Here is a 26,054-nt window from a genome sequence, read left to right on the forward strand (position 1 = left end):
TGTTAAATGAGAAATGGAAAGGTGGCACTCACCAAGAAGCACAAAAAAACAAGGGGATTAAGATTATTGATGGTTAAAACATGAAACAGAACATCTGAACGTTAAAAATCCTTATTTAAAAATACATGTGCAAGTTGGGATTTTTTTTAAAAAAAAAGTTGATAAATTTGTGGCTGTTCAAGTGTTTAAAGCAGGGGTCAGCAAACTTTTTCAGCAGGGGGCCGGCTGTCCCTCAGACCTTGTGGAGTACCGGACTATCTATATTTTTTGTGGGGGGGGGGGATGAACAAATTCCTATGCCCCACAAATAACCCAGAGATGCATTTTAAATAAAAGGACACATTCTACTTATGTAAAAATGCGCTGATTCCCGGACCGTCCATGGACCAGATTTAGAAGGTCATTGGGCCGGATACGGCCCCCGGGCCTTAGTTTGCCTACCCATGGCTTAAAGTTCAGTAAACCTGTTGACATCTTTTCTCCATTGATCAGCATCCCCCTCTCAAAGCTTGCATTGGCCGTCACTAACCACTCATGCAGTCAAATTTCAACAACCATAACCATAGCAGAACACTCTTGCAGTGATGGAATCATATTTTCGCAACATGCAAGCTGGGTTTTCCTGGAGGAATGCTCTTTCCTTTTGATAGAAGTGCTTTGTTAAAAATAATAATAATTGTGCAGCAACTACATAATAATTTTGTTCCACCCATCCTCCATAGAGACCCTTACACTCAGGGTTAGTGTTTTGCTGTTGCCTACCGATTTCTGAACTTCAAAATTCCCATGCCTGAATTGGTGTCATTTTACAGGCGGTGGAGTGGGGAAGAATAATATGACGCAGACCGTAATGAGCGGTTACAAATCCATTTGGCTGATTCTTTTAGGACAGAAAAGTTGAATTTAAAGTAGGCTAAACGAAACATGTTTTCCCTGGTATGTGTTTGTTGGTAATCAAGAAGAAGGGAAAACTTCCAAGGGCAATTAGGAATACAGTGTCCTGGAGACAGATGTGCATTGTATTGTCTTAAGAGGAGCCATCTCCTTACAGTAATAAGTGCCAGGACAGAGCTTTATCGCATTTGAGCAAGGGCAGAGAAACAGCAGGAACTCTGAATCAAATGACCTTCTGCAGCTCACATCAAAAGCAGCAAGCTAATCCAATATAGGGCACAAATGCTTATTGGAAGGCATTTCTCTGGCGCCTCTCCCATTTGCCAAAACTGATTATATCCCATCCTGAACCCATTTGTTCAATCATGTAGATTGAACGGTGTGTTCAGAGTGGTAAATAGAATAGAGACAGTAAAGGGAATTATACTGAATATATGCTTTTTTAAAAATGCTGCCTTGGACCTCCATATTGGAGGAAGAATGTAAGTTAGACATTCTGCTTATACAGTGGTACCTCAGTTTACAAACACAATTGGTTCCGGAAGTCTGTACTTAACCTGAAGCGTACTTAACCTGAAGCGAACTTTCCCATTGAAAGTAATGGAAAGTGGATTAATCCGTTCCAGACGGCCCGTGGAGTACTTAACCTGAAGCGTACTTAACCTGAAGCGAACTTTCCCATTGAAAGTAATGGAAAGTGGATTAATCTGTTCCAGACGGGTCCGCGGAGTACTCAACCTGAAGCGTACTTAACCCGAGGTATGAAGTGTAATTGGTTCTGGAAGTCCGTACTTAACCTGAAGCGTACTTAACCTGAAGCGAACTTTCCCATTGAAAGTAATGGAAAGTGGATTAATCAGTTCCAGATGGTCCGTGGAGTACTTAAACTGAAGCGTACTTAAACTGAAGCGAACTTTTCCATTGAAAGTAATGGAAAGTGGATTAATCCATTCCAGACAGGTCCGCGGAGTACTTAAACTGAAAATACTCAAACCGAGGTGAACTTAAACCGAGGTATGACTGTAAAAGGAAATCAAGGCTTTATATTTAAATTATACAAAGTGTCAGGTCCATAAGAAATTTCCCCTTTCCTGTCACTAATTTAATAGAATCATAGAATTGTAGAGCTGGAAGGGACCACAAGGGTCATCTAGTCCAACCCCTGCAAAGCAAGAATCTTTTGCACTACGTGGGACTCAAACCCACGACCCTGAGATTAAGAGCCTCATGTTGTACCGACTCAGTTTGATGTTAATTACCAACACATTGTTGCAATGTCAGTGGATGGTATTCAAACGGGGGGGGGGGGGAGAGAATTGAACACAAAAGTCCTCCTCTGCCCAAGATCAGGAATTGACGTCGGTTCAATGCATTCTCTCCTCATTCATGTTCCCTTCATAACATACAGAAGGACATATGAGAAAACATGTGTACCAAAATACCATTATTGATCTCATGGCACAGAATTAAAGAATTCAGTTTTCTGGCATCCTTCAAGTCTTCGTTGCAATTCCTGAAAGTAGTTTTGAACACCACATCCTAAAAATTAGAACACTTTCAAGACTTTGTGCCAATACTGCTGCTGCTTTTTTGTACTATCTTAGCAATATACCCAACAAAAACAGTCATGTTAGAGCATTGGTATTGCACATGTGCTATACTAGACAGACAGACAGACACACACACACACACACACACACACACTTCATTCATAAAATTTTGTGAGACCTGACAATAAGCTTTCAAGTTATATTGAAAAGAAGTGCATTAATCCCTGCTTCAGTAGTTCCTTATTTTACTTCCTGCGCTACTGAATTCGGCGTTTCATTTTTCACTATACTGGAGATAACTTTATTTTAGACTTTCTCAACAGTCAGAGCAGATTCAGGCCTTGCTCAGATGCAGTGACAAAACAGGGTTTGTTTTGAGCCTCAAGGCTCCTTCCTTAACCCTAAAATAATTAAAGTACAGGTGTACCTTGCAAGTTGAACGGAATCCGTTCCGGAAGTCCATTTGACTTCCAAAAAAGGCGCGGCTTCTGATTTGCTGCAGGAGCGACCTGCAGCCAATTGGAAGCTGCGCCGGACAATCGGCTTCTGAAAATTATTCGAAAACCGGAACAATCACTTCCGGTTTTTGATCGTTCAGGAGCCAAAACGTTCAAGTTTACAGGCGTCTGGCTTCCGAGGTTCCACTGTACTCATTCCTGCCAGTGAGCTGCATCAACACTCAGCAAATGGGTGGTTTGCTCAAATGTGTTAAAGCAATTTGGTAAAGCTTCTTGTTTGATGTGTGTTTGGCTATTACCTTTCCTCTTCCTTTTACCATGCTCAGGGCCGGCTCGCCGTAGACCCCCGGTGGCGCAGGGCACCATGGCGCCGGCTCGCCAGGAGGGCACCGCGAGCTGTGCCCGCCCGCTGGCCGGCCGGTCTGCTGCGCAGCTGCGCGCGGCGCCCACCTGCCCACCGCGCTGGGAAACGGGGAGGGAGGGCGCCGGAGAGATTGCGCTGTGCCTGCCCGCGCGCCAGCCGCGCAGCAGCGCGGCGCCCACCCGCCCACCGCGCCAGGAAACGGGGCGGAAGGGCGCCGGAGAGATCTGGCGCACCATGGCGACAGGGGCGCTTAAGACGGTGCTGACCATGCTTCCCCTCCCCCCCTATTGAGTCAAGAAAGTGATTGAGGTTTCTCCTATACGGTGCAGCTGGAGCCTTAAAATTGGCCACAGAACCAGGCACAGGATTTCAGTAAAGTGGGAGAGCAGTGGTACCTATTATAGTGGTGTTGGCAGCCGTTTTGTTAATTATAATTTATTTTTGTTTCTCCAGAGTTCAGGACTCTGTTTCCTCAGCTTACAGGGGTGCTGACTCTGGCCTTCTTTATTCATAATTGTGTAATTACACTGCTTAAGAACAACAAGAACCAGGAAAGCAATGTAAGTACAGCACGAGGGATTTGTATCTACATATATTAAGCCACTCTTGTCTGAGCTGCTTTTGCATACTAGATGTGATGTGCACAGATATAAAAGAACTCTCATTCTTGGTCCTTTCCCCAAGATTCTGCCCTGCTCCATGCTCCGTCGCTTGTTCATATCTTAACAGTTGGCTGGGTGTATAGGTGGGGAGCTACATGCACGAACAACCTGTGCATACAGCAATTGGCTACTGTTGGGGTCAGATCCGCTGTACGGAATCAGATCCGCATCTGAATCCCGAAGTTAGAGCCGTGAGACAGGGAGTGGCAGCATGCATATTATTTAGGTGAACTGAATGCCTTGAAAGAATTTGAAACGTAGGTGGAACATGTCTTCTTTTCGCATGTCCTCTCGAATGGGCAAAATGGCAGCCCCCAAACTAAAATGCATGCGCTAAAATGGGTTGCAAACCATTGCCAGGGTTTAACAGGGGTGGCCAACTTCTTTTGCTGTGAGGGCTGCTCTCAATTTGTTCATTTGCATGAAACAAAGACATCCTGCATATTCTTTTCCTGGGAATGCAAGATAACTAATCTCCACTAATGCATGTGCAGTCTTCTCATTCTGAAATTATTATCCTCAAGTCTGGGAAAGTTAGTGTCACTTCTAAAGATAAGCTGATATAAACAGCCAAAGAGTTGAAAAAGCATTAGGAAATGGGGCTTTACTGCACTGGCCTTTTCCATATTTCAAGAGTATTTGTCCTTACGACTCTAAGTTTGTTTCTCCAACCATGAGTTTTAGACCATGGAGGGGAGGATTGAATTGGAGGCTCCAGTAAGATTCACAGAAATATCTCAGAAGGTCCAGGTTGTCTGCAGTGGTAGATCTGGTCTCCATTGTGAACTACATGATCTTTGAGCTGAAATCTCTAGCTCAGATCTCAACTCATCCATAATGTCCCCATATGACTTTATACAAGCCTGCGTCTCTCAGTCTGCCTCAAACCGCCACCACCACCCCTGCCCAAATCTGTAATGTGGGGATAATATTAGTGCTTAGTCCTTACGGCACTCGAAGTTGCTGTGTGTGACCTAATGTGATCCACTAGTTTGAAACCACCCTTCCCACCATCATCAGAAACATGTAGATAATAATATTAGCTTGAAGTTGTTATGAAGGCAGCAAAAGATAGTAGCTGCGATAATTGTGGAGCGTTTCCTGATCAGGCAGGGTTCCTTTTCTCCAGTGATGAAGTATGTTTGATTTTTATCATTTATATCAGGCTTCCTCAAACTCGCCCCCCCCAGATGTTTTTGGCCTACAACTCCCATGATCCCTAGCTAGCAGGACCAGTGGTCAGGGATGATGGGAATTGTAGTCTCAAAACATCTGGAGGGCCAAGTTTGAGGACGCCTGATTTATATTCTGAGCCAGCACCTGTTCTGATAGGTTAATTATGACTCTGGTTCCATTTGTTTTTGGTAATGCCCAATTCAGTTCCCCACAAAAATTAGCATGTTGGGGAAATGGCTAGGTTTCTTCCCCTGGAGGGTTTATATAGCAAACTGAGCCATAAAATAGCCTTTATCATCCTTCTCTGTGTGGGGTGAGTGGGGAAAGATTAATCAATATAACAACTGGAAGAGTATCCCGTTAACATGCTGCAAGTTTGATAAGTTCTATTGTGAAAGTCATAGTTGTGCTCTAAAGTTGCACTTTTCTACAGTTTCGTACAAGAGGATTTTATAACAATGATTTTGCTCTGTGCCAGTTTCTATGACATCATAATGCCTCTTGAGGACTGGAACTGGAAAAATGATTGAACTGAGCAACAAAAATAAGCAGGAGTATAGAATGCATAGCTGCCAAGTTTTTCCTTTTCTCGTGAGGAGGCCTATTCAGCATAAGGGAATTTCCCTTTAAAAAAGGGAGAACTTGGCAGCTATGATAGAATGCCTTCCATACGTGGTGAAGCAAAAAACCACTGGGGTCCTTGAACTTAGAAAATGAATGACTAAGAAGAGATTTGATAGAAGCATATAAACCTACTAATGGGTTGAAATGGATAAATAGGGAATGCAAGAGCTTGGTTTTTTGTTTTTTGGTTCGCTTCGCTTCATACTAGAATTAAAAGTCACCAAATGAGATTTATGTGCTGCCAGTTCCAACTTCTCCATCCTTTGACCACACTGGCTCTTCTAACACTTTCGCAAACTAATACTAACAATCAAATGACACAGTTCTTAATCTGTGACACGGTTCCAATTAAGCTAGTGTGGGACAATGGTCAGAGTTTTGGAATAGGATTAGTGAGACCCAGGTTCAAATCCAGGAATGAAAATTACTGGGTGACCTTTATGAAGCGTTCTGGGTGACTTGTTATAATCCGCTTCAGATGGTTGTTTTGAAGATTAAATTGGATAGGATCTTGCCATATATTCTGGCTTCTCCTGCCTTCCCTCCATGGAGTCCAGAAATGTAATAAACAAGCAGGCAGGCCCAAGCCTGTTTCCTCTGCCTTGTTCCTTACATTCCTTCATACCCTTTAGCGATTTTGGTCAAATCCTGGAAGCCGTTGGTTTACATCTAGTCTGTGAAGCTCTTCCGGTCAGAGTTTCCAACTGCGTCCACCTCTGAGGAAAACCTGTGTGGCTCATGCCAATTTCCCTCAGTTGTACTTGTCATGGGGATTGCAAACAGTGATTCACAGACCTTTACCAGCTACTTATTTCTCCTCCTCCTCCTCAAGACGATACCTTCATGCTCCCTCTTCCTGCCAGGCCCAAGAGCCCTGTTTGTGGGCTAAGGCATTAGGAGAATGTGTTCCATAACCGCTGCAGGAATTTAGTGGGAATCGTGCATTTTAAGGCTGCCTATGTATTCTTCACATTTCTATTCTCTTCCCCCTTCCCTTTCTTCCCTTCCATCTCCCAAAGAATGCTTACACAATGTCTTGGGCCAAAGCCAGGGTTTTATGATGTGTTTGTACAGTTCTTTGCATGGTGGGCTGCTGATCTGTGTCTGGCGTTCTAGACGGTGACACAATACATTGTAATAACAACAGCCAAGGTCTGGACACTCGGCAGGTTGACTCCTGTATCCTCCATCAGCCTTGTAATTTTAAACAGTTGCCTGTGGCGAAGAACAACGGCCTCCAGGCAATGAGGCACAGGCCCTCTTGCTTTCTCCACCCTGCCCCACTTTCCCCACCTGCATTTCCTTTTTGTTTCTCCCACTGCTCAGCTGGAAACGCAATGCTTGGGTGGCGTCAAGAGAGGTTTGGACAAATTCATGGAGCCTAAGGGCTATCAATGGCTGCTAGCCCCAACAGTGATGCTCGGTCAGAGGCAGTACAGTGGTACCTCTGGTTACGAACCTAATTCGTTCCGGAGGTCCGTTCTTAACCGGAAACCGTTCTTAACCTAAGGTACCACTTTAGCTAATGGGGCCTGCCGCCGCTGCTGCTGCCGCCACACAATTTCAGTTCTCATCCTGGGGCAAAGTTCTTAACCCGAGGTTCTACTTCCGGGTCTGTAACCTGAAGTGTTCGTAACCCAAGGTGTTTGTAACCCGAGGTACCACTCACCCCTTGCTTTTTCCTGCAAGACCAATTGTAGTCGTTAACAGTTGTTAAGTCGTCAACAGGTTTACCACTCCTATCAGCCAGTCACCCATTCCCACCACCCTTCTGAGTAATACCCCTCCCCACCCTCTGAATATACATAAGGGTCTGGTGCAGGCACCCCCAAACTTCGGCCCTCCAGATGTTTTGGACTACAATTCCCATCTTCCCTGACCACTGGTCCTGCTAGCTAGGGATCATGGGAGTTGTAGGCCAAAACATCTGGAGGGCCGCAGTTTGGGGATGCCTGGTCTGGTGACTTCTGTTTCAGTGTATCTGAAGAAGTGTGCATGCACACGAAAGCTCATACCTATGACAAACTTAGTTGGTCTCTACTCTAAGGTGCTACTGGAAGGAGTTTTGTTTTGTTTTGTTTTGTTCCGAGGTACCACTGTAATGCTTCTGAATACCAGTTGCTGGAAACCACAGGAGAGAAGAGTGCTCTTGCACTCAGATCTTGCTTTTGAGGATGCTGGACTAAATAAGTCCTTGGCCGCATCTTGTTATGTTCTTAATGTCAAGAGAGGAAAAGAATGCTCTGAGATTAGATATGTGCAGATTTTATATTTTTTAAAAATCGATTTCAGTTTATAATGTATATATTCTCTTACTGTTGATCTTATTCATACTTTTTTTAAAAAAAAACCAACTTATTTTAGCCTTGACCTTTATTAACTATTTAATGGGTATTTTAAATGTTTTGTAAATTCTGGTAAAACAAATGTTTTTTGACCCACCCTATTCATCTGATGGTAAATTGATTTTTTAGCTAATTTTAATATTGTATTTTTGTATTGTTTTGACCAGCCCTAGGAACATATGGTGAAGGGTGGATAAGAAATCCAATGAATAGTAGGAATAATATTTAGTAGAGCTAGTGGTAGGCAATCATACCTCTGAAAATATATTCGCTAGGGAGGAAATATACTGTGATTGTCTTATCAAGAGTGCAGGCCCATAGGTTAAGCTCTGCGTGCAGAAGGACTGAGGGTTGAACCCCTGGTGTCTCTAGTTAAAGGAACTCAGGTAAATGAATTCGGTCTAAGCCTGCTTCACTTACTTCCATAAACATGCTTGCATAGACAGGGCTGCTAACTGAAAACGTGTCTGAGGGTGAACTTTGACAGAATTTGACAGCTTTTACTAGACAGTAACAGACCCTGCTATCTTGTTTGATCTTTTGTTTAGTTTCTAGCCCTCATCATTGCAGAGGTATATTTAAAAACACGTAGGTGATGTTTAAAAAGGCATTTCTGTTTGGGGTTTTGGGGATGTATGCCATCTGTGGCTGTATATGTTTGTCCCTTGCCCACAGCCGCTAGTCAGTTTTTCCTAACTGTATACTCCTCTTCCCCATTATTGATCTGCGTTTTCTCTTGCTACTGCCCTGCTCATTGCTACAATAACAAAATCCACAATAAATGAAGCATTGAATACAGTTGGACCGGACTTCCAATTAAACATGCATGGGATTGTGGCCTCTGTATGTATCCATCTTAATGTAAACCATCCAAATGTAAAATAAGCACATTTGCTGCTATGAGGGTAGTTTCTTTAAAAAATGATTAAAATGCACTATTTGACTCCATCCAAAGAGGTTTTTGTGGCAAGATCTGTTTGTGTGGTGGGTGCTTTTAATTTATTTTGTTTTGTTTCCTGCACAGCAACTCTCTTGTACAACTGGGGAGCTATCTCTGTGTGTGTTTTAGTATTAGAAGCAGCTTCCAATAGGTTTAATATAAAAGTACAGACTCCCACCCCTCCAATACAACTCCTCCCATCTTGATTTAATTATTCTGTTAACATTTACCATTTCTTGTGGAGCTGTGCTCCTATTCTACAAATTACTGGAAAATGTTCTTTTCTCAAAGTACCGTCATTGCATTGTATCCTCATAATACTTAAAATTAAGATTGAAAACAATAAGTTCTGGTCCCATTTACCCGAATGGAAATGGGGATATTCAAATCATATGCTTTCATTAACTTTGGTGGGGGGGATAGTTAATTTGAGAAAGAAGCTTCATGTAACTAAGGTTCTGCCAAATTACGCCGTTTTGTCTTAGCTGATTTTCCCCTCTGCTTTTTTTTTTAACTACAGGTCAGAGATCTTTCCATTGCCTATTTTCTGGTGGGTTTAACTTATCTCTATGTTGGGATATTAATCTTTGCTGCTTTTCCATCTCCACCATTGTCCAAAGAATGCATAGAACAGGTAAGGAGGAACTTTATTGTATACGGACAATGTTGGACGGTGCATAGAATGGATATTGCTGCTTTCCTTGTTCTTTTTAGTTCCCTTTCTTTTCAATTGGTTCTGATCTCCTTAGCATAAACACTGCACATATTTGATGGCACTAAGCCAGAATTGTGGACAAGGGCGCACATAAAGCAACACTGGGTTTGTCTAGCAAAGGCTGCACTGATTTGGTGGGAAAACACGTTAGTGCAGAGACAACACTGGGTTAGTTTCATAAACTGTGAATTGGCATAAACTGGTGATTGGCTTAAGAAGCTGATATATGAACAAGCCTTTTCCTGGCGTGCGGTTAGTTACCAGCTTCAGAGAAGCCACAATCTTTTTTATCTTCTTTAAGTTATTTTTTCTTTGGTTTTTAAACAACAAAAACAAACTTCAGAACAGACATTCAATATTTTACTCTGATTAGCCTGCCAAAAATCCAGATTATAGCCCACATTCTATGCAAGCCAGGAACTTAAACCACGGTTTGAAGTTTGTTTAAGTTCCCAGTTCAGATGAAATGGGACAGCATGGCACATTAAGTAAGACCTTTGGTTTAATTGTGGCTCATGGGAAAGGGAGGCAAGCATGGGCAAAATATTCATTACATATCTCTGCCTGTTCAGGTGATATGATTGTCCAAACTGGCTCACTGCCTAAAGTGAGACAACAGTTCCTAGCAGTAGGTCGAGTTTTATATGGGCACCTGCAGCTGCATATCCAGGAACAAATCAAATAATCATAGAATTGGTAGGTACCACAAGGGTCGTCTAGTCCTACTGCCTGCAATGCAGGAATCCAAAAATGTCTCTGAAACTGAAAAAGTCAACAGAGGGAATATTATGGGGAAGCTCAAAATAGGAGGACTATTGCTAGTCACTATGTGATTTGCCGCAGCCAAGAAAATCCCTCCTCCTTCCTCTAAATAGAGTGTAAGACCTGAAGTCTGCAGCCTGCAGAAAATAAAGGGACCAAAATTCACTTGCATGGAATTAGCATAATCTAGCCAGACATTGTTGGACTCCAGCTCCCATCAGCCCCAGCCAGCATTGGCAGTGGCCAAGGATGATGGTAGGTGTAGTCCAAAATGTTTGGACGGCAAACTGATCTAGGGTTACAGAAGACTGGTCTAGCCATATCCATAGGTATGGCTTCAAACAAATATCTGAAGTGGTCAAGAATGGTTGGTTTGCTCTGGCATGGCTGCTGTTGTGTAAGCAAGATCATAACTTTCTGGCTTGTACCACGTTTACAAGGAATTTCAAAGCTGTCAATAGATAAGGATCTTGTTTTGAGTTAGAACAGCCTATTCTCACTAACACTCGTGGTGCCTAACAAATGGTCCTGAAAATAGCTGTTTATTTGAATCCCCCTGCCATCTAGAAAAAAATCAAGCGGCAATTTTCACTTTGTTTTTATTCATATGCAGTTGTGATGCATGTATAGAGAAGATGCAAGAAGAAGCATTGCAATGGTTGTGTCAATGTATATATGCTGTTTCTCACTGGGATCCTGATTTGTGTATTGGGAGCTAAAATGGCAACACCACTACATATATAAGTGCACTACATATGCCTCTTTAGCAGTTTAGTCATGCCAGCCACATGATCTGGAAAACTGTCTTTGGACAGATGCTGGCTCCTTCGGCCTGAAAAGCAAGATGAGTGCCGCGCCGCACCCCATTATTGCTTTTGACTGGACTTAACCATCCAGGGATCCTACTAAAAAAAACAAAAAAAAACCCCAAAAACTACATATGTACTGCTAGCATTGTGTATGATACACCACTAGGACATCTATGGGTCTCAGAATATAAGAATTTGCCCCAGGTAGTAATGGGATATTATGACCTTCTTATATATGGGCTCTATATTCACTTTTTAAATTCAGGGAACCAAACTACTGTGGCTAATTGGGTTATGTTTGGGGTGTATGTGAGTTCTGTTTGAGAGAGAGGGTTTTAGCTGGGGCATAACTATCTCCAGTACAGAAGACATAACATACATGGATGAGGCCATTGTAGCATAGCCTGTACAAATTGTATACAATGGTACCTCGTCTTCCGAAGGCTTCGACTTCCGAAGTCCGCTAACCCGGAAGTATTTCCACCACGGGCGGTCTGCGCATGTGCAAAATCGCTCTTTGCGCATGCGCAAAATGGACTCTTGGACTTCCAAAGGTTTCTACTTCCAAAGAGCGCCGCGGAACGGATCGCCTTTGGAAGTCGAGGTACCGTGTATATGATAATGACTGCTGTTGATTTAGAAAATCCGCATTTGCATAATTGTGGAAGCAGAAGAAGGTACACACTATAACTGTCATTGCTGCTATCTCATTAGCCATTTCTTCTGTCAGAATTTTTTAGACAACTTCCCCAGTAATGACATCATGTCATTTCTGGCAAGAATATTCCTGCTGTTCCAGATGGTGACTGTGTATCCACTGCTTGCATACTTGGCACGAGTTCAGCTATTTGGACACCTCTTTGGAAATGTTTACCCGAGGTAAAGACAGCCCTCTTTTGCATGCATCTGCCTCCTGCCTGACCGCGATCACTGCCGTTCCTGGACGTATCATTGCTTCTCACTTGCATCTTTCTGGGCAATCATTTGGTATCAAGTAATACTGGCTTCCTACTTGAAATCCTTCTGCAGCCCATGAGCTGCATCATGTTATGCAGGAATTCCAAAGAAGTAATCCGGTACCTGTTTAAACTTATCAATGGCTGTTTTTGAGCCCACCTTTCTGACACTTTAAGTGTGTCAAGTGACTGGCATCTAAACCTTCCGGGTACAATAAGATGCAGTTCCCTCTTTCAGAGACTGAAGCTGTTCAGTGTGGGACAGTTCTTGGTCCTACCCTACCCCGTCTGTCAAGTCTGCTTTAAAACGATGCAGCCATCTTCAGACTTCATTTGCTTGCCTTCAATGTTATGTAATGCAATGGACTCTGTAGTACATTTTCCTGTCTTCATCTTTGAACTCCAGCATACTTCCTGCAGGACAGTCTGCCCTGATTTTCATGGTCTTTGCAATTCAGAACCAACGTTTTCTTTTAATTCCCAGAACTTGCAGATGTGGAAACTGCTGTTTTATAGCTCCTGGCAACAGAACTCTAGAAAAGATGTATAAAAACCAGATAGCTACAATTTTGGAGTGAAAATGCAGTCTTTAACTTACCCCTATTTGGCAATAAGTTCAGAACCCATCTTAGTTATATCTAAGGAAGAATTAAGCAGTTTATCCACTGCTCAGTAACACATTACTGACAACTTAGTTTTGTTTAGAAACACATTGTTCCTGGTCTGTTTCCTAAGTGGGGTCTGTCAACTGTCCAAAAGTTTCAGCTTTATCGGATGCCAAATATAAGCGTGTACTTCCTGATGGGGATGGGATAACTGGAGTATATTACACCCATGTTTTGGCATCTATACAGGCATCGTAATGGTCTTCAGACTCAACTTAGACTAATGGGTATGGAGCCTTTAATGGCTTGGGCTCATTTTTCCTCCTCTACGTCCTAACCTAAATGCTAAGATCTACCTAGTGTACACTTATAACCAGGCATCCTAAAAGTGCCCCAGTCCCCTACTGTAGCGCGATAAGTAACTCACAATTAGCTACCTTTACATGGAACCCAGTATCTGTTGCTTGAGGCAGTCACAGTCTATGATGTGGTGCTATGGTTGGAGTGTAGGGGCAGTATTTATTTAAGTAGTTGCGCTACTACAAGGATTAGGGCTAGTACAATGGGATGTCCCCCTCTTCCCCTGTGCACACCCCACACCGCCTCCCAAGAACTAGAGACTACCTTTGCATTTTAAGATGGGAACAGCGGAGGGAGTCTGATTCTTTCTAAGTCTTAATACATTGCAGTATTCAAAAAAAGTGAAATTAACACCTTGGGAGGAAAGGTTTTTAAAGGATGTGTTTTCTCATGTTCTCAATTTGCAGAGACTTACAAAGCAACCGAGTAGATTTTATATATAAAGGTTTTTTTAAACTTTTATTTGAATATCAAAACATACCATTTTTAAGCACATGTCATTCTAGGTTTCCTGAAAGTTTCTGAATAAGTATTTCAAACAAGTTCATTGCTTTGCTTGCATTAAGAAATTGGTCTTGTTGAGAATGTGAAAATTCCTTCTAGTTAGAAAAAAAACCTTTCCAGTTAGAAAATTCTGAGGAGTACAATAAACCTTCCCATTTGTACCATAAGAGATCTAGTTTAATGAAAATTGTTCCTTTTCATGAACCTTGAAAAGCCAAACATTTATTTAATCTAAGAAGAAATGCTCAAGATTTGCTTGTGTAGATGCGTTTAGTGTAATGCTTTCCACTCTTCTGAAGATTCTTCCTCTGGTACTCATTAGTCTGCTTGCTCAGCTCAAATCATTTCCTGGATCGAAAGCACTGCTTTTCATGTGGGAGTTCTGTTCTAGATTCTTTGGGTTTGGAGTAGTTGCAGGGATTGTTTTCGTGTTTTGCTTTTTTATATATAAAAAAACAAAAAACCCACCACCGAACCCTTGGAGCACTGCATACTCCACAAGCTACATTGTTTTCAGAAGAATTGCCAAATCATACATACCCTATTTGGGAATGAGCTGGGAAGTCCAAGCATTCAAGAGAACCTTTTAGGATCTGGCACTCGGTGAATTCAGTAGATGTCAGGCTTGCTGCGGGTAAAATTAATTGCCTTTAGCATATGAGTCATAGAAATGGAAAGACTTTCACAAGCTTACTGAAGCGAGTAAAGAATGTTGTTCTTGCAGAAACACACAATGTAGATGACTTGATTTTCCCATTCTTTTGCAGTTTCCTACACGTGCTGGTTTTGAATATAGCCATGGTAGGAGTTGGAGTTGCGATGGCTATGCTTTACCCAAACATAGGAGGAATCATAAGGTACTCCTGTATTTTGCATTTGGTCATTATGCCATACAAATGGCTTCCTGAAGACAACATACAGCCTGTTGTTTAAAGTGCAGATTGTAAGTTTGTAATAGCAGCAGGCTAAGGCAGCATTTGTTCAGGGCAGCCTAAGAAAATAAAGAATCATCATGGCCTGTTGACAAATGCAGTAGAATGAGGAGGCAGAATTTTTAAGTACTAGAGTAAATTTACAATTTCAGTCCATTGGGAGATGGGGGTGCCATTTTTAATGCTCCATATCATGAAACTGGGACGCGGGTGGTGCTGTGGTGTAAACCACTGAGCCCAGGGCTTGCCAATCAGAAGGTCGGCGGTTCAAATCCCCGTGACGGGGTGAGCTCCTGTTGCTCGGTCCCAGCTCCTGCCAACCTAGCAGTTCGAAAACACGTCAAAGTGCAAATAGATAAATAGGTACCGCTCCAGCGGGAAGGTAAACGGCGTTTCCGTGCGCTGCTCTGGTTTCGCCAGAAGCAGCTTAGTCATGCTGGCCACATGACCTGGAAAAACTTCTGCAGACAAACGTCGGCTCCCTCAGCCAGTAAAGCGAGATGAGTGCCGCAACCCCAGAGTCATTCACGACTGGAATTTACTGTCAGGGGTCCTTTACCTTTACCTTTTATCATGAAATGAATAGTGCATTAGAGAGGCAGGGAGGGATGAAGGTTCTGTCCTTGCCATTTCCCTCTTGTGCTAATTTTCTACTTGCAAGGAGCTTTCCACATGCAGTAATTTTTAAAAGCCTGATTCAACTGCCTGCTGTCTGACATACAGGGACATTGTGGACTGAGGGCTGGGTTTTTTCCCCCTACAATAAAATTTCTAAGGCAGAAATCCTATGCCCACTTAACATGGGAATAATCCCCTGTAAACTGAGGGGGATTTACTTCTGAACAGACATCTAAAGGGTTGCACTGTAAAAAGGTCAAGATCAAACCTTTGGTTTTTCTCCCCCTCCTCAGGTATTCTGGAGCAGCTTGCGGCCTGGCCTTTGTATTTGTGTATCCTCCACTCATCTACATGATCTCTTTGCACCGGGAAAATCGGCTGACGTGGTTGGCTATAGTTATCCATAGTACGATAATCCTTCTGGGAGTGGCTAACTTAATTGCACAGTTCCTAATGTGAACATAAATCTTAAGGTCAGTTTCTTTTTCAAGAGAAGATTCAATAGGTTACCTTGAGCAACAGCATTGTAAAAGCTGTGGACTGCCTATCTCTGGGGGCTGAATCCTTTCAAAGAAAAGCTGTACTTTAAAACGAAACGTCTCTTCAATAAATGGATGGTATACATTGGAACACATGGTACAGCGTGGCAAACTGAACAGCCCCGGTGAATTTCTGATGAAACATCAAGTAGAAGTGCAATTGGGAGTAATTAAGCTTAAGTTCTTATTTTTTTTTCAAAGGGAAAAAGGCACATGATAAACTTTATATATAGAAACGGTTGGTTGACTTTTCTTGCAGCATAATAGAATTAAGGGACTCGTGCTGATCTTAAAAATTCTACACCGTATTTCACACAGTGGTGACATCAGTATTATATGTCGAAACAAGTGGTTTGAAATCCTTTGCAAGTGAAATGTAGCACAGATCAAATCAAAGAACATAACTTTTTTAAAAGCTGTAACGGTTGCCTTTTAGAAAATGTAATGTACATGGTTCTTGAAAATGTACTGTTGCTGTACTATACCTGGATATGCATAAGAATTCTTTTTTTGTTGTTGTTGTTTCGAGGCAAGTAGAAATATGTTTTACCTTTCCAACGTGGAAGGGGTTACTTGTAATACTTTCTAGTGTTTACGATTACAGTGGTACCTCGGTTTATGAACACAATTGGTTCCGGAAGTCTGTTCATAAACTGAAGCGTTCATAAACTGAAGCGAACTTTCCCATTGAAAGTAATGGAAAGTGGATTAATCCGTTCCAGACGGGTCCGCGAAGTACTTAAACTGAAGCGTTCATAAACTGAAACATGGGTGTAATTGGTTCCGGAAGTCTGTTCATAAACTGAAGCGTTCATAAACTGAAGCGAACTTTCCCATTGAAAGTAATGGAAAATGAATTAATCCGTTCCAGATGGGTCCGCGGCGTTCATAAACCGAAAATTCATAAACCGAGGTGTTCATAAACCGAGGTTCCACTGTAGTACTTGAAGGCTGTTTTTAGGAAAGTTGACCTTTTTGAGCCAAAATCTGAGAGTGGGTTGTAAGATCGGCATGCATGCATGCACAAAGATTGGTCACAATGTTCTTCATACATTTGCAGCCACAATTCAGAGTACTGGTTTGACTTTTTTAAAAACCTGTGCAATCCTATAGTTACCATACACTGAATCAAGAGACCTGCTGGCAGAATGGCCACTGCACCCCCAGTTTGCTCAGCCCGGCAGGGAAGGGAGTAAATACAGAAGAAGAATCTATATGAAAACAATGGAAAGTGGCGTACACAGCTGTACCAATCCCAGAAGCCTAACTGCAGCCTGTATCACCACTTGCATGCTACCTATACTCAGAGGCTGCCAAAGAAACTGCAGTGATCAGGGTGGATCCTATCAGCCTGCCTCCCTGCATCACAGCACTCAACACCAAAAGGCACCTACTCCAGAACCCTAGTGACCCATTGCCTAAGGCAGGGGCAGTTAACCTGGTCCCTACTGCCCACTAGTGGGCGTTTCAGGATTCCAGGTGGGCGGTAGGGGGTTCTACGCCACATGTTAGTGCAGCACTGGTGGGCGGTAAGGAATTTTTACCATCAAGAAAGATGCATTAGTGGGTGGTAGGTATAAAAAGGTTGACTACCCCTGCCCACCTAGCAGTTCGAAAGCACATCAAAGTGCAAGTAGATAAATAGGTACCGCTCCGGCGGGAAGGTAAACGGCGTTTCCGTGCACTACTCTGGCTCGCCAGAAGCAGCTTTGTCATGCTGGCCACATGACCCGGAAGCTGTCTGCGGACAAACGCCGGTTCCCTTGGCCTATAGAGCGAGATGAGCGCCGCAACCCCAGAGTCAGACACGACTGGACCTCATGTTCAGGGGCCCCTTTACCTTTACCTCTTTACCCCTGGCCTATGGCATGGGTTTGGGAAACAGGAGATGGGGAGTTTGAGCCTCACCAGGAGCTGACATTCCCCTGTTCACCTCTTGTACACCTGGTGGGAGGGAACCAAAGCAAATGTCAGGGGCAAAAGAGATGGAGACTAGCTAACTACTGCATTGAATAGTTAGGCTCCTTTTGCAGAGCTGTTGTGCAAGGAGCTGGGCACTCTGCTCACCCTTCTAATAGCTGCTGACGGGAAGGGAGCCCCACACAGCTGCTGCACAGTCCAGCTACTGTACTGGATTCCTCTGCCAAAGTGCCCCTAGAAGCTTACGTGCCTTGCCCTGCTGTCCAGGGCAGCAGATGATCACCCCAGGGAGCGCACAGAGAGAGGAGCAGGCTCCTAGGAGCCAGAGCGAAGAGGCACAATTTTTGCACCTCCTGGACCTGCACCCTCAGCGGGGGCCAATCTAACCAACCCCTAGGTATGCCCCTGCTTGGGGACAACCCTATTCTAGGAAGGGGAAGAAGGCCTAGCCTACTGTATCTGAACCAATCACCAAGAGTGTTGCATGAGCCAATAGCCTGCTCCCAGATGGGCCAACCAACCTTTCTAGCCCACCCTCAGCAAGCCGTGTGACCAATGCACTCCCAACACATGATGGTTGAATAGGAAAGCCATGCCAGGTAACACTTCCCAAATTCTCCCTCTTCATACAAAGTTTGGGTATTTAAGAGTCTCTACCCCCATAGCCCATCAAGTTCCCTGCCTTCCCCCCAAGTCCTAGCCTGAGACCAGCTGATGCCAGGCTGAATTGCTTCCTAAACAGGGTCTCTTTCCCCCTCTTATCTGTTTGAGGCTCTTCCATATTGACTATTGATAGATGGTGAGAGGGGAGGGGCAGTTTTGCCTGGCAACCAATTGGAAAGGACCTTGTACTTTTCTCTCTGTTCCTCTGCTGTGGGGCAGAATGGCTGGCAGCCGACACACAACCTTCACTGCCAAGAAGAGATGCTGATGAAGGCCACTAGCGACAGATAGCTTTAGGAAGAGATACAAATTAATGGAGAGAGAGAGTGGCTCTTTGTCATGATGACTACATGCAACTTTCAGGTTCAGCGGAAGTATGCTTCCAAATTAACTGCTGGAGGGTAGCAGCACGAGAGAACTGTTGTACTCATGTTCTGCTCATGGGGATCCAAGAGACCCCTGATGTGGCCACATTGGGGAACAAAATGCTGGTGATCCTTTGGTTCTGATCCAAAAGGACAGAATTATTTTATGCTCTTAACCAGAGCAAGGTATACTCAAAGCAACAAGAGTTGGCTGCAGTTATACTTCATATCTAGATTCCTCTTTCACAAAATCTGTTCTTTAAAGGACTCTGCTGGCAGAGGCCTTATTAGTTTCAATAGACCACCAGTGTCACATTTTCAGGGTCCACATGCCTGTCTTCTAGAGTAAATGTCAATGTGATTGTTTTTTTTCATAAGATCCGGACTTTTTAAAGTGTGCTTATGTTGGACACTTGTTGTGACATGATAGCATTGATGCACATCCTGGAAAGGTTCCATGATTTCCTGGATCACGGAATTCCCTAAAGTTGGGAAACGGCTTTTGTCACCACTCTATTCTCTCTCTATGCACTCTATTTAAATGTAATAGAACTCACATATACGCAGGTGGAAACTAGGGACAGAAGGTGTCTGAACAATTGCCAGGTGTTTTTTTTTGCTGGCACAATTGTGCTGTGCTCAGGAGGCAGTTGCTGCAACCTGGGACCTGATTTTCGTCTAGTCCTCAAGGAGGCCTTCAATTGAAGCAGAAAGCAAATTAGCCAGATTATTGCATAGCCTTGTGTGCACTAATCTAGGATTCCTAGGCAGTGCCAGCAAATGGGGACAAACTCCCTAGTGCAGGCATCACCAAACTCAGCCCTCCAGCTGTTTTGGGACTACAATTCCCATAATCCCTGACCGCTGGTCCTATTAGCTAGGGGTGATGGGAGTTGTAGTCCCAAAACAGTTGGGGGGCCGATTTTGGGGGTGCCTGCCCTAGTGCCACTGACGTTTGGTTCCTTGGTCTGGCATTTGTGTCTCTTCAAAGAAATGACATGAAACAAGAATGTGAGAAACTGTAAAGAAACAGACAATAAAATAAACTGGTGCTATTTTAATGGTTTAAAAGTGTACTTTTATCTTGCGTGCAGAATACAGAATACAGTTTTGATTTTGTCATGTAGAATGGAAGATGGATCACTTGCACCCTGTTGTTACATGTGCCTGCAAAAGATAAGGTCATGTGTACTTTGCCATTGTTGGAACACATTTTACGCATGTCCATTTTGAGAAGCTAAGCTACAAAAATTAATAATGAGGTTCTGTCTCAGAACTGTACTGAAGTCTCAACACAGCTGGGACAAACCATAATTAAAGGTTATCAAATTTTGGAGGATGCTCTTTCCATTTAACTTAACGTCTGCTGAGTCATTTTAGTGGGTGGGGGAAATGTCCTCAAACTTTGCCCATGCCTCTCACCCAAACTCTCATAATTGCCCTATTATAATTCCCCGAAAGGGGCATTTATTGCAAGTAATTAAACAGCAACCTCTAGGGTATAGATGCAAGCACTAATTGATGCTATTCCAGCCGGTCCTTGTACTGCAGCTTCTTTGTGATAGAGCAAAATGCTTTGCATCTTAATTTGACTGGGATAACCAGTTCCTCTTTGGGCCTAAGAATATGATCTACTGCCTATTTTGTTTAAGAGGTGCCATCTGCCTATAAAACCATGTGTCTTTTGTGCCCTTTACTGATTCTTTCAATGACTGGTGTTTCCTCAAAATTTGACTGACAAATACATGAACGTGGGAGAAGGCAATCTACTGTATATTTTGGGAAGTTGTTCCCAATGTCCTTGGTACTGGGACATTCCCAGGGGAATTGAAGGAGGCAGAGGTGCGCCTGCTCTTAAAGAAAACATCATTACAGTAGATCCTTTAGATCTATCCAATCACCGCCTGGTTTCAAATATTCTGTTCCTTGGTAAGGTAATTGAGAGAGCGGTTGCTGAACAACTTGGTGGATTTCTGGATGAAACATCAGCTCTGGATCCATTCCAGTCCAGCTTCCGCTCTAGTCATGGGACCGAGATGGCTCTGGTCGCCCTAACAGAAGATCTCCACAGGCAGCTGGATCAAGGCAGGTCTGGGCTGCTGAATCTTTGAGACCTGTCAGCAGCCTTCGACATGGTCGATCACGAACTTCTGGACCACCGCCTCACCCATGTGGGGATCCAGGGCACTGTCCTTCAATGGCTGCGCTCCTTACTATCTGGTTGGAGACAGAGGGTGGCGCTTGGGCGGGGGGAACTGTCGTCGCTCCACTCCTTGGTGTGTGGAGTGCCACAGGGTGCAATACTCTCCCCGATGCTTTTCAACATCTTTATGCGCCCCCTCGCCCAGCTTGTCCGGAGTTTTGGTTTGGGCTGCCATCAGTATGCTGATGACACCCAACTCTGTCTGTTAATGGACGGCCATCCTGACTCGGCCCCAGAAACACTGATCAGATGTTTGGAAGCTGTGGCTGGATGGTTATGTGGGAGCCGGTTGAAGTTAAATCCTTCAAAGGCAGGGGTCCTTTGGCTGGGTCGGGATGATATGGGATTGGGGGCCCGACTCCCATATATTGTGGGGGCACAATTAGTGGCCAGCGCCGTCCATTAAGAGTTTGGGTGTAATCTTCGACACCTCCCTTTCTATGGAGGCGCAGGTTGCAGCCATAACAAAGGCGGCATTTTTTCATTTCCGCCAAGCTAAGCAGTTGGCTCCCTACCTCTCTCACCCTGACCTAGCCACTGTGATCCATGTGATGGTCACCTCCAGGCTTGATTATTGTAACTCACTTATATGGGGCTGCCCTTGAGAGTGACCCAGAAACTCCAGCGGGAGCAGAATGCCGCGGTGAGACTCCTTACGGGTTCTTCGCCGCGGGAGCACATTCACCCAGTGCTACACCAGCTGCACTGGCTCCCGGTGGAGTACAGGATCAGGTTTAAGGTGTTGGTTTTAACCTTTAAAGCCCTATAATGCCTGGGACCCTCATATCTACAGGACCGCCTCTCCTGGTATGTCCCAAGGAGGACCTTACAGGCTTCAAATAAAAACATCTTGGAGATCCAGGCCACAGGGAGTTTAAGCTGGCCTTGACCAGAGCCAGGGCTCTTTCGACCAAGGCCCCAATCTGGTGGAACGCACTTTCACAAGAGACTAGGGCCCTGCGGGACTTGACATCTTTCTGCAGGGCCTGCAAGACAGAGCTGTTCCACCAGGCATTTGGCCAAGGCATAGTCTAACCCCTTCTCTCCTTCTGTAATCCTCAAAGAACTAGCCCAATGGTTGCAATTAATTTGATTCTGAATTGATTTTAGAATGTACATTATTTTAATTAATTGACTGATTTTATGTACACTGTACTATTTTTACTTGTTGTTAGCCACTCTGAGCCTGGCTTTGGCCAGGGAGGGCAGGATATAAATAAAATTTTTTACTGTATTATTATTATTATTATTATTATTATGCATTTGGAGACCTCTTAAGATAATTGTAACCAAGTTTAAACGGCTCCTCCCAAGATTGAAGAGCAGGTTTTTGTCTGTTTGGTTACCGTTGAATGCCACTTTGAATCAAGATGGCAAACTGAGTCCTTCAGAACTGCACTTCATTTTGTTGGTTTCTTAAAATTGCTGGTCAGTGTTGTACACAAGGCTGCTGGCTGACTATAACTGAAGCATAATGCTGCTTGCTTCTTATGCTGTATGTGTGCACATGTATATAGTATCATAACAAAATTTTCAGCCAGGATTGAGAATCCCTTAGGTGTGCTGGAGGGGCGATGCATCTGGTCTTTCAGGGGTGGAGTCTGGTCATTATTGTAGCATATATATATATATATGCACTCAAATCTATCATATATCAATTGAATAAAACAAAGTAAATCAAAAGTGCATAAACAGAAAAAAGTAAAAATACAACTAGGTTTTTTATATCACAAACAATTACAATTCCATATATGTTTGTCTAGTATATGGGTATGTAAGTGCTATTATCATCCCAATAACATATATGGTTGGTTATAACCTACATTTTTTTTAAAAAATAAACACATTCCAAATATACTCGTACCTTGGAAGTCAAATGAAATGAAACCCGTTCTGGAAGTCTGTTCGACTTCCAAAACGTTCAGAAACCAAAGCGCAGCTTCTGGCCACGGAAGCCCCATTTGTCACAGTCCGGTCGGCGGGCGTCAGGACCAGAGGCAAGATGGTGGTGAAGAAGCAGGAACAGGTGCAGGGCTGAGGGTCCAGCAGCAGGCAGTTGCAGGGTCAAGGAGCAAGGCAGAGGCGAAGGTCCAAGGAACAAGAAGCAAGGCGAAGGTCCAAGGAACAGGAAGCAAGGCGAAGGTCCAAGGAACAGGAAGCAAGGCGAAGGTCCAGGGAACAGGAAGCAAGGCGAAGGTCCAAGGGTCGAGGAGCAAGGCAAAGCAAGGGTCCCAGGAGCCAGGAGCAAGGCGAAGGATCAAGGAACAAGAAGCAAGGCGAAGGTCCAGGGAACAGGAAGCAAGGCGAAGGTCCAAGGGTCGAGGAGCAAGGCGAAGGCAAAGCAAGGGTCCCAGGAGCCAGGAGCAGGGCGAAGGATCAAGGAACAAGAAGCAAGGCGAAGGTCCAAGGGTCGAGGATTCAGGCGTCGGCAAGACGAGGGTCCACGGAGCAAGGATCAAGACGTCGGCAAGGCAAGGGTCCACGGAGCAAGGATCAGGAGGCCAGATGCAACCAGGCATGGATAGCGTTGCTGTGGCAAAGAGCTGAAGGGAAAATGCTGAGCTTTTATCCCTCCCAGCTCCTGCCACCAGGTGCAGTGAGATCTCAAGTGGCCTCACCTGGGTGACTACTCCTTGCCTCTCCAGCACAAGCTGAGGACTTCACCTGTGTGGCCACGCCTTGCTTCTCCAGCACAAGCTGAGGCATGCCCCAGTCCTGCAAAGCACTACAGGCCCCAGAGCCTGACTCCTGCCCATACTCCTGACACCATTGGACGTTTGGCATCCAAAAGAACATAAAAAACCTGGAACACTCACTTCTGGGTTTTGATTATTCGGGAGCCAATTTGTTCAGGAGCCAAGACATTTGAGATCCAAGGTATGACTGTATCATCATACTTCTCGATACAAAATCTATGGCTGTAAGCAATCTGTCCATAAGTTGCAAGTGTTGTCATATCTTCAATCCATTGACTGAAGGGGGCCATAGATTTCTCTTTCCAGTGCATTAATATTAGTCTTTTGGCTGCAGTGCACGAAGGATCTATTTACATTGTCCAGTTGTCAAATCTCACGTAGCAGGTACGTAAGAGAGAGATGTGAAGTGGGAGGAGCAGAGACGTGCACCAGCGGAGTCTCAGATTGCTTGAGAAGGACTCGGGAGATGAGAAGGCTTAGGCAGCTGTGGGAAGCAAGGGACCTTCAGTCCCAACTGCCTCATAGGAGCAAGACCTGTGCTTCTTAGGCCTGGCACTATCGAGCAACCTTGTTTCTTCTAATAAAGAGTTCATGTGATTTATTGCTGACCCACTCCTGGCACCAATATTGCAGGATCAGGACTGTTTCTGAGAGAATGTGAGCGATGCCAGCCTTGCAAAGCAGCTGCATGTTCTATTCCTTTTTCTGGGGAGAGAGGTGAGTTATCGTGGTGTATGACAACCTTTACTTTAAAAGTTCCTTGATGGATGATGGCTTATCTGCTAATCAGCATTGTTAGTTTCCTTAGCCTACTCCAGCCTTCACCAAAGCCCATTTTCTTCCTTTCTTTTCCTGAACTTAACTTTTCATTGGGCAACTCCAGTGGATCATGTCCCAGCTTGTCTTTTAGCAACATGTCACATGAGTTATTTAGTTGGAGTTTGGTTTATTTTTTTTATAGAACCAAATTACTGCCATCTTTTTAAACATAAGCCTACAGAAAAAGAAGTAGAGCGCTGGCACTGAAAAAAAAAGAAAATATCTTGAAAATCATATACATACAGGGCAACCGAATGCTCCATCAGATGCAAATGCCTGCTAACTAAGGCAGGTTACTTTGGCCTTATGAAAACAAACAGAACAAGAATGGGCCCAGAGCTGATGTGACATTTTCATTGTAAGTGGGGTTTGGCATAATTAAGAAAATGGTGGTGATTAGAAGCTTTCTTGGCAGAGAGCTCCTGCTTCTTGCCATGTCAGAAGCCTTCAAAGTGCTAATAGGTAAACAGAAAATGTCTATAGTGAGGTATTTATATCTGCATGTTATTTCTTATTTATATCTGTATGTTACTTCTTGGCTATGCATAGGGGGAAAAAGCATACACAACATGCACACAATGGCCTAATTCAGTAAAATAAAAATGTGTAACAGATTGCTCAGTTTGCTCAAGAAAAGCTTTGAGACAGCTGCTGCAACGAAGAGGTTTAAGTAACACCGCTGTCTGTTTTTTTAATTCGACAGGCCCTGAAGGAGTGCCTAAACAAACCTGTCCCTTTATTTTTGCAGTTTCCTCCAGATACGCATGGGAAGTCTACCGCCAGTGGTATCTCCCTCGGCAACAAACCTCCATGTCTGAGAGAGTGCAGTACAGCTGAGAATTATTTGAACAGTTAGCGACACAGGGTCGGTTTGGGGACTGAGTTGATTCTTTAAACCTGGAACTACCTGGACTGTGGTGTTCATAGCACCTTGGCTTAAACTGCCTATACAGTGGTACCTCGGTTTAAGTACACAATTGGTTCCGGAAGTCTGTACTTAACCTGAAGCGAACTTAACCTGAAGCGAACTTTCCCATTGAAAGTAATGGAAAGTGGATTAATCCGTTCCAGACGGGTCCGCGGAGTACTTAAACCAGGCATCCCCAAACTTCGGCCCTCCAGATGTTTTGGACTAAAATTCCCATCTTCCCTGACCACTGGTCCTGTTAGCTAGGGATCATGGGAGTTGTAGGCCAAAACATCTGGAGGACCAGAGTTTGGGGGTGCCTGACTTAAACTGAAAGTACTCAAACCGAAGCGTACTTCAACCGAGGTATGACTGTAGTTCCCTCCTCAACCCACCAGCCCCAAAGAGATGGAGCCAGTGCCTGACTCAACAATGCTTTCGTTTTTGAATGCCATGACCTGCAATAGATATGCATAACTGGATCAAGGTGACCAGGTTTAGATAATTAACTTAAAACCTACCACAAGGCCTTCAAATGTGTATGTTTCAGAGCTGATTGTTCTAGGATAGAAAACAGTTTATACTTGGTAAACTGCATTCTCCCTATATCAAAGGGGTAAATGAGAGACAATGTGCCCACTGATTGGAGAATGCTGGTCAATCTCTTC

General features: G+C 44.0%; 1 protein-coding gene and 1 long non-coding RNA gene across 12 annotated transcripts in view; one reads left to right on the forward strand and one right to left on the reverse strand.

Moving 5' to 3' along the window:
- The window catches only part of SLC38A9 (solute carrier family 38 member 9), a 63,856-nt gene that overhangs the window by 26,857 nt on the left and 10,945 nt on the right, over positions 1 to 26,054 (forward strand). For 5 of the 11 annotated variants that reach the window (XM_088652660.1, XM_088652662.1, XM_088652656.1 and 2 more), the window contains exons 11-16: positions 3,720 to 3,826; positions 9,534 to 9,647; positions 12,030 to 12,178; positions 14,492 to 14,581; positions 15,568 to 24,377; positions 25,228 to 25,344. In XM_088652660.1, coding sequence (XP_088508786.1) covers positions 3,720 to 3,826; positions 9,534 to 9,647; positions 12,030 to 12,178; positions 14,492 to 14,581; positions 15,568 to 15,733 — 626 coding nt within the window. In that variant the 3' untranslated portion in view covers positions 15,734 to 24,377; positions 25,228 to 25,344. The remainder of the gene's footprint in view (positions 1 to 3,719; positions 3,827 to 9,533; positions 9,648 to 12,029; positions 12,179 to 14,491; positions 14,582 to 15,567; positions 24,378 to 25,227; positions 25,345 to 26,054) is intronic. The other 6 variants (XM_088652658.1, XM_088652665.1, XM_088652659.1 and 3 more) reach the window with 2 other exon arrangements.
- On the reverse strand, positions 12,650 to 15,682 carry LOC148684450 (uncharacterized). Its single transcript, XR_015945979.1, has 3 exons — positions 15,543 to 15,682; positions 14,265 to 14,352; positions 12,650 to 12,788 (listed from the first exon to the last, which is right to left on the reverse strand). It is a non-coding gene; the product is annotated as an uncharacterized LOC148684450 (long non-coding RNA).

The sequence above is a fragment of the Zootoca vivipara genome, chromosome 10 (assembly GCF_965207765.1).
Source record: "Zootoca vivipara chromosome 10, rZooViv2.hap1.1, whole genome shotgun sequence".
Taxonomy (NCBI): Eukaryota; Metazoa; Chordata; class Lepidosauria; order Squamata; family Lacertidae; genus Zootoca; species Zootoca vivipara.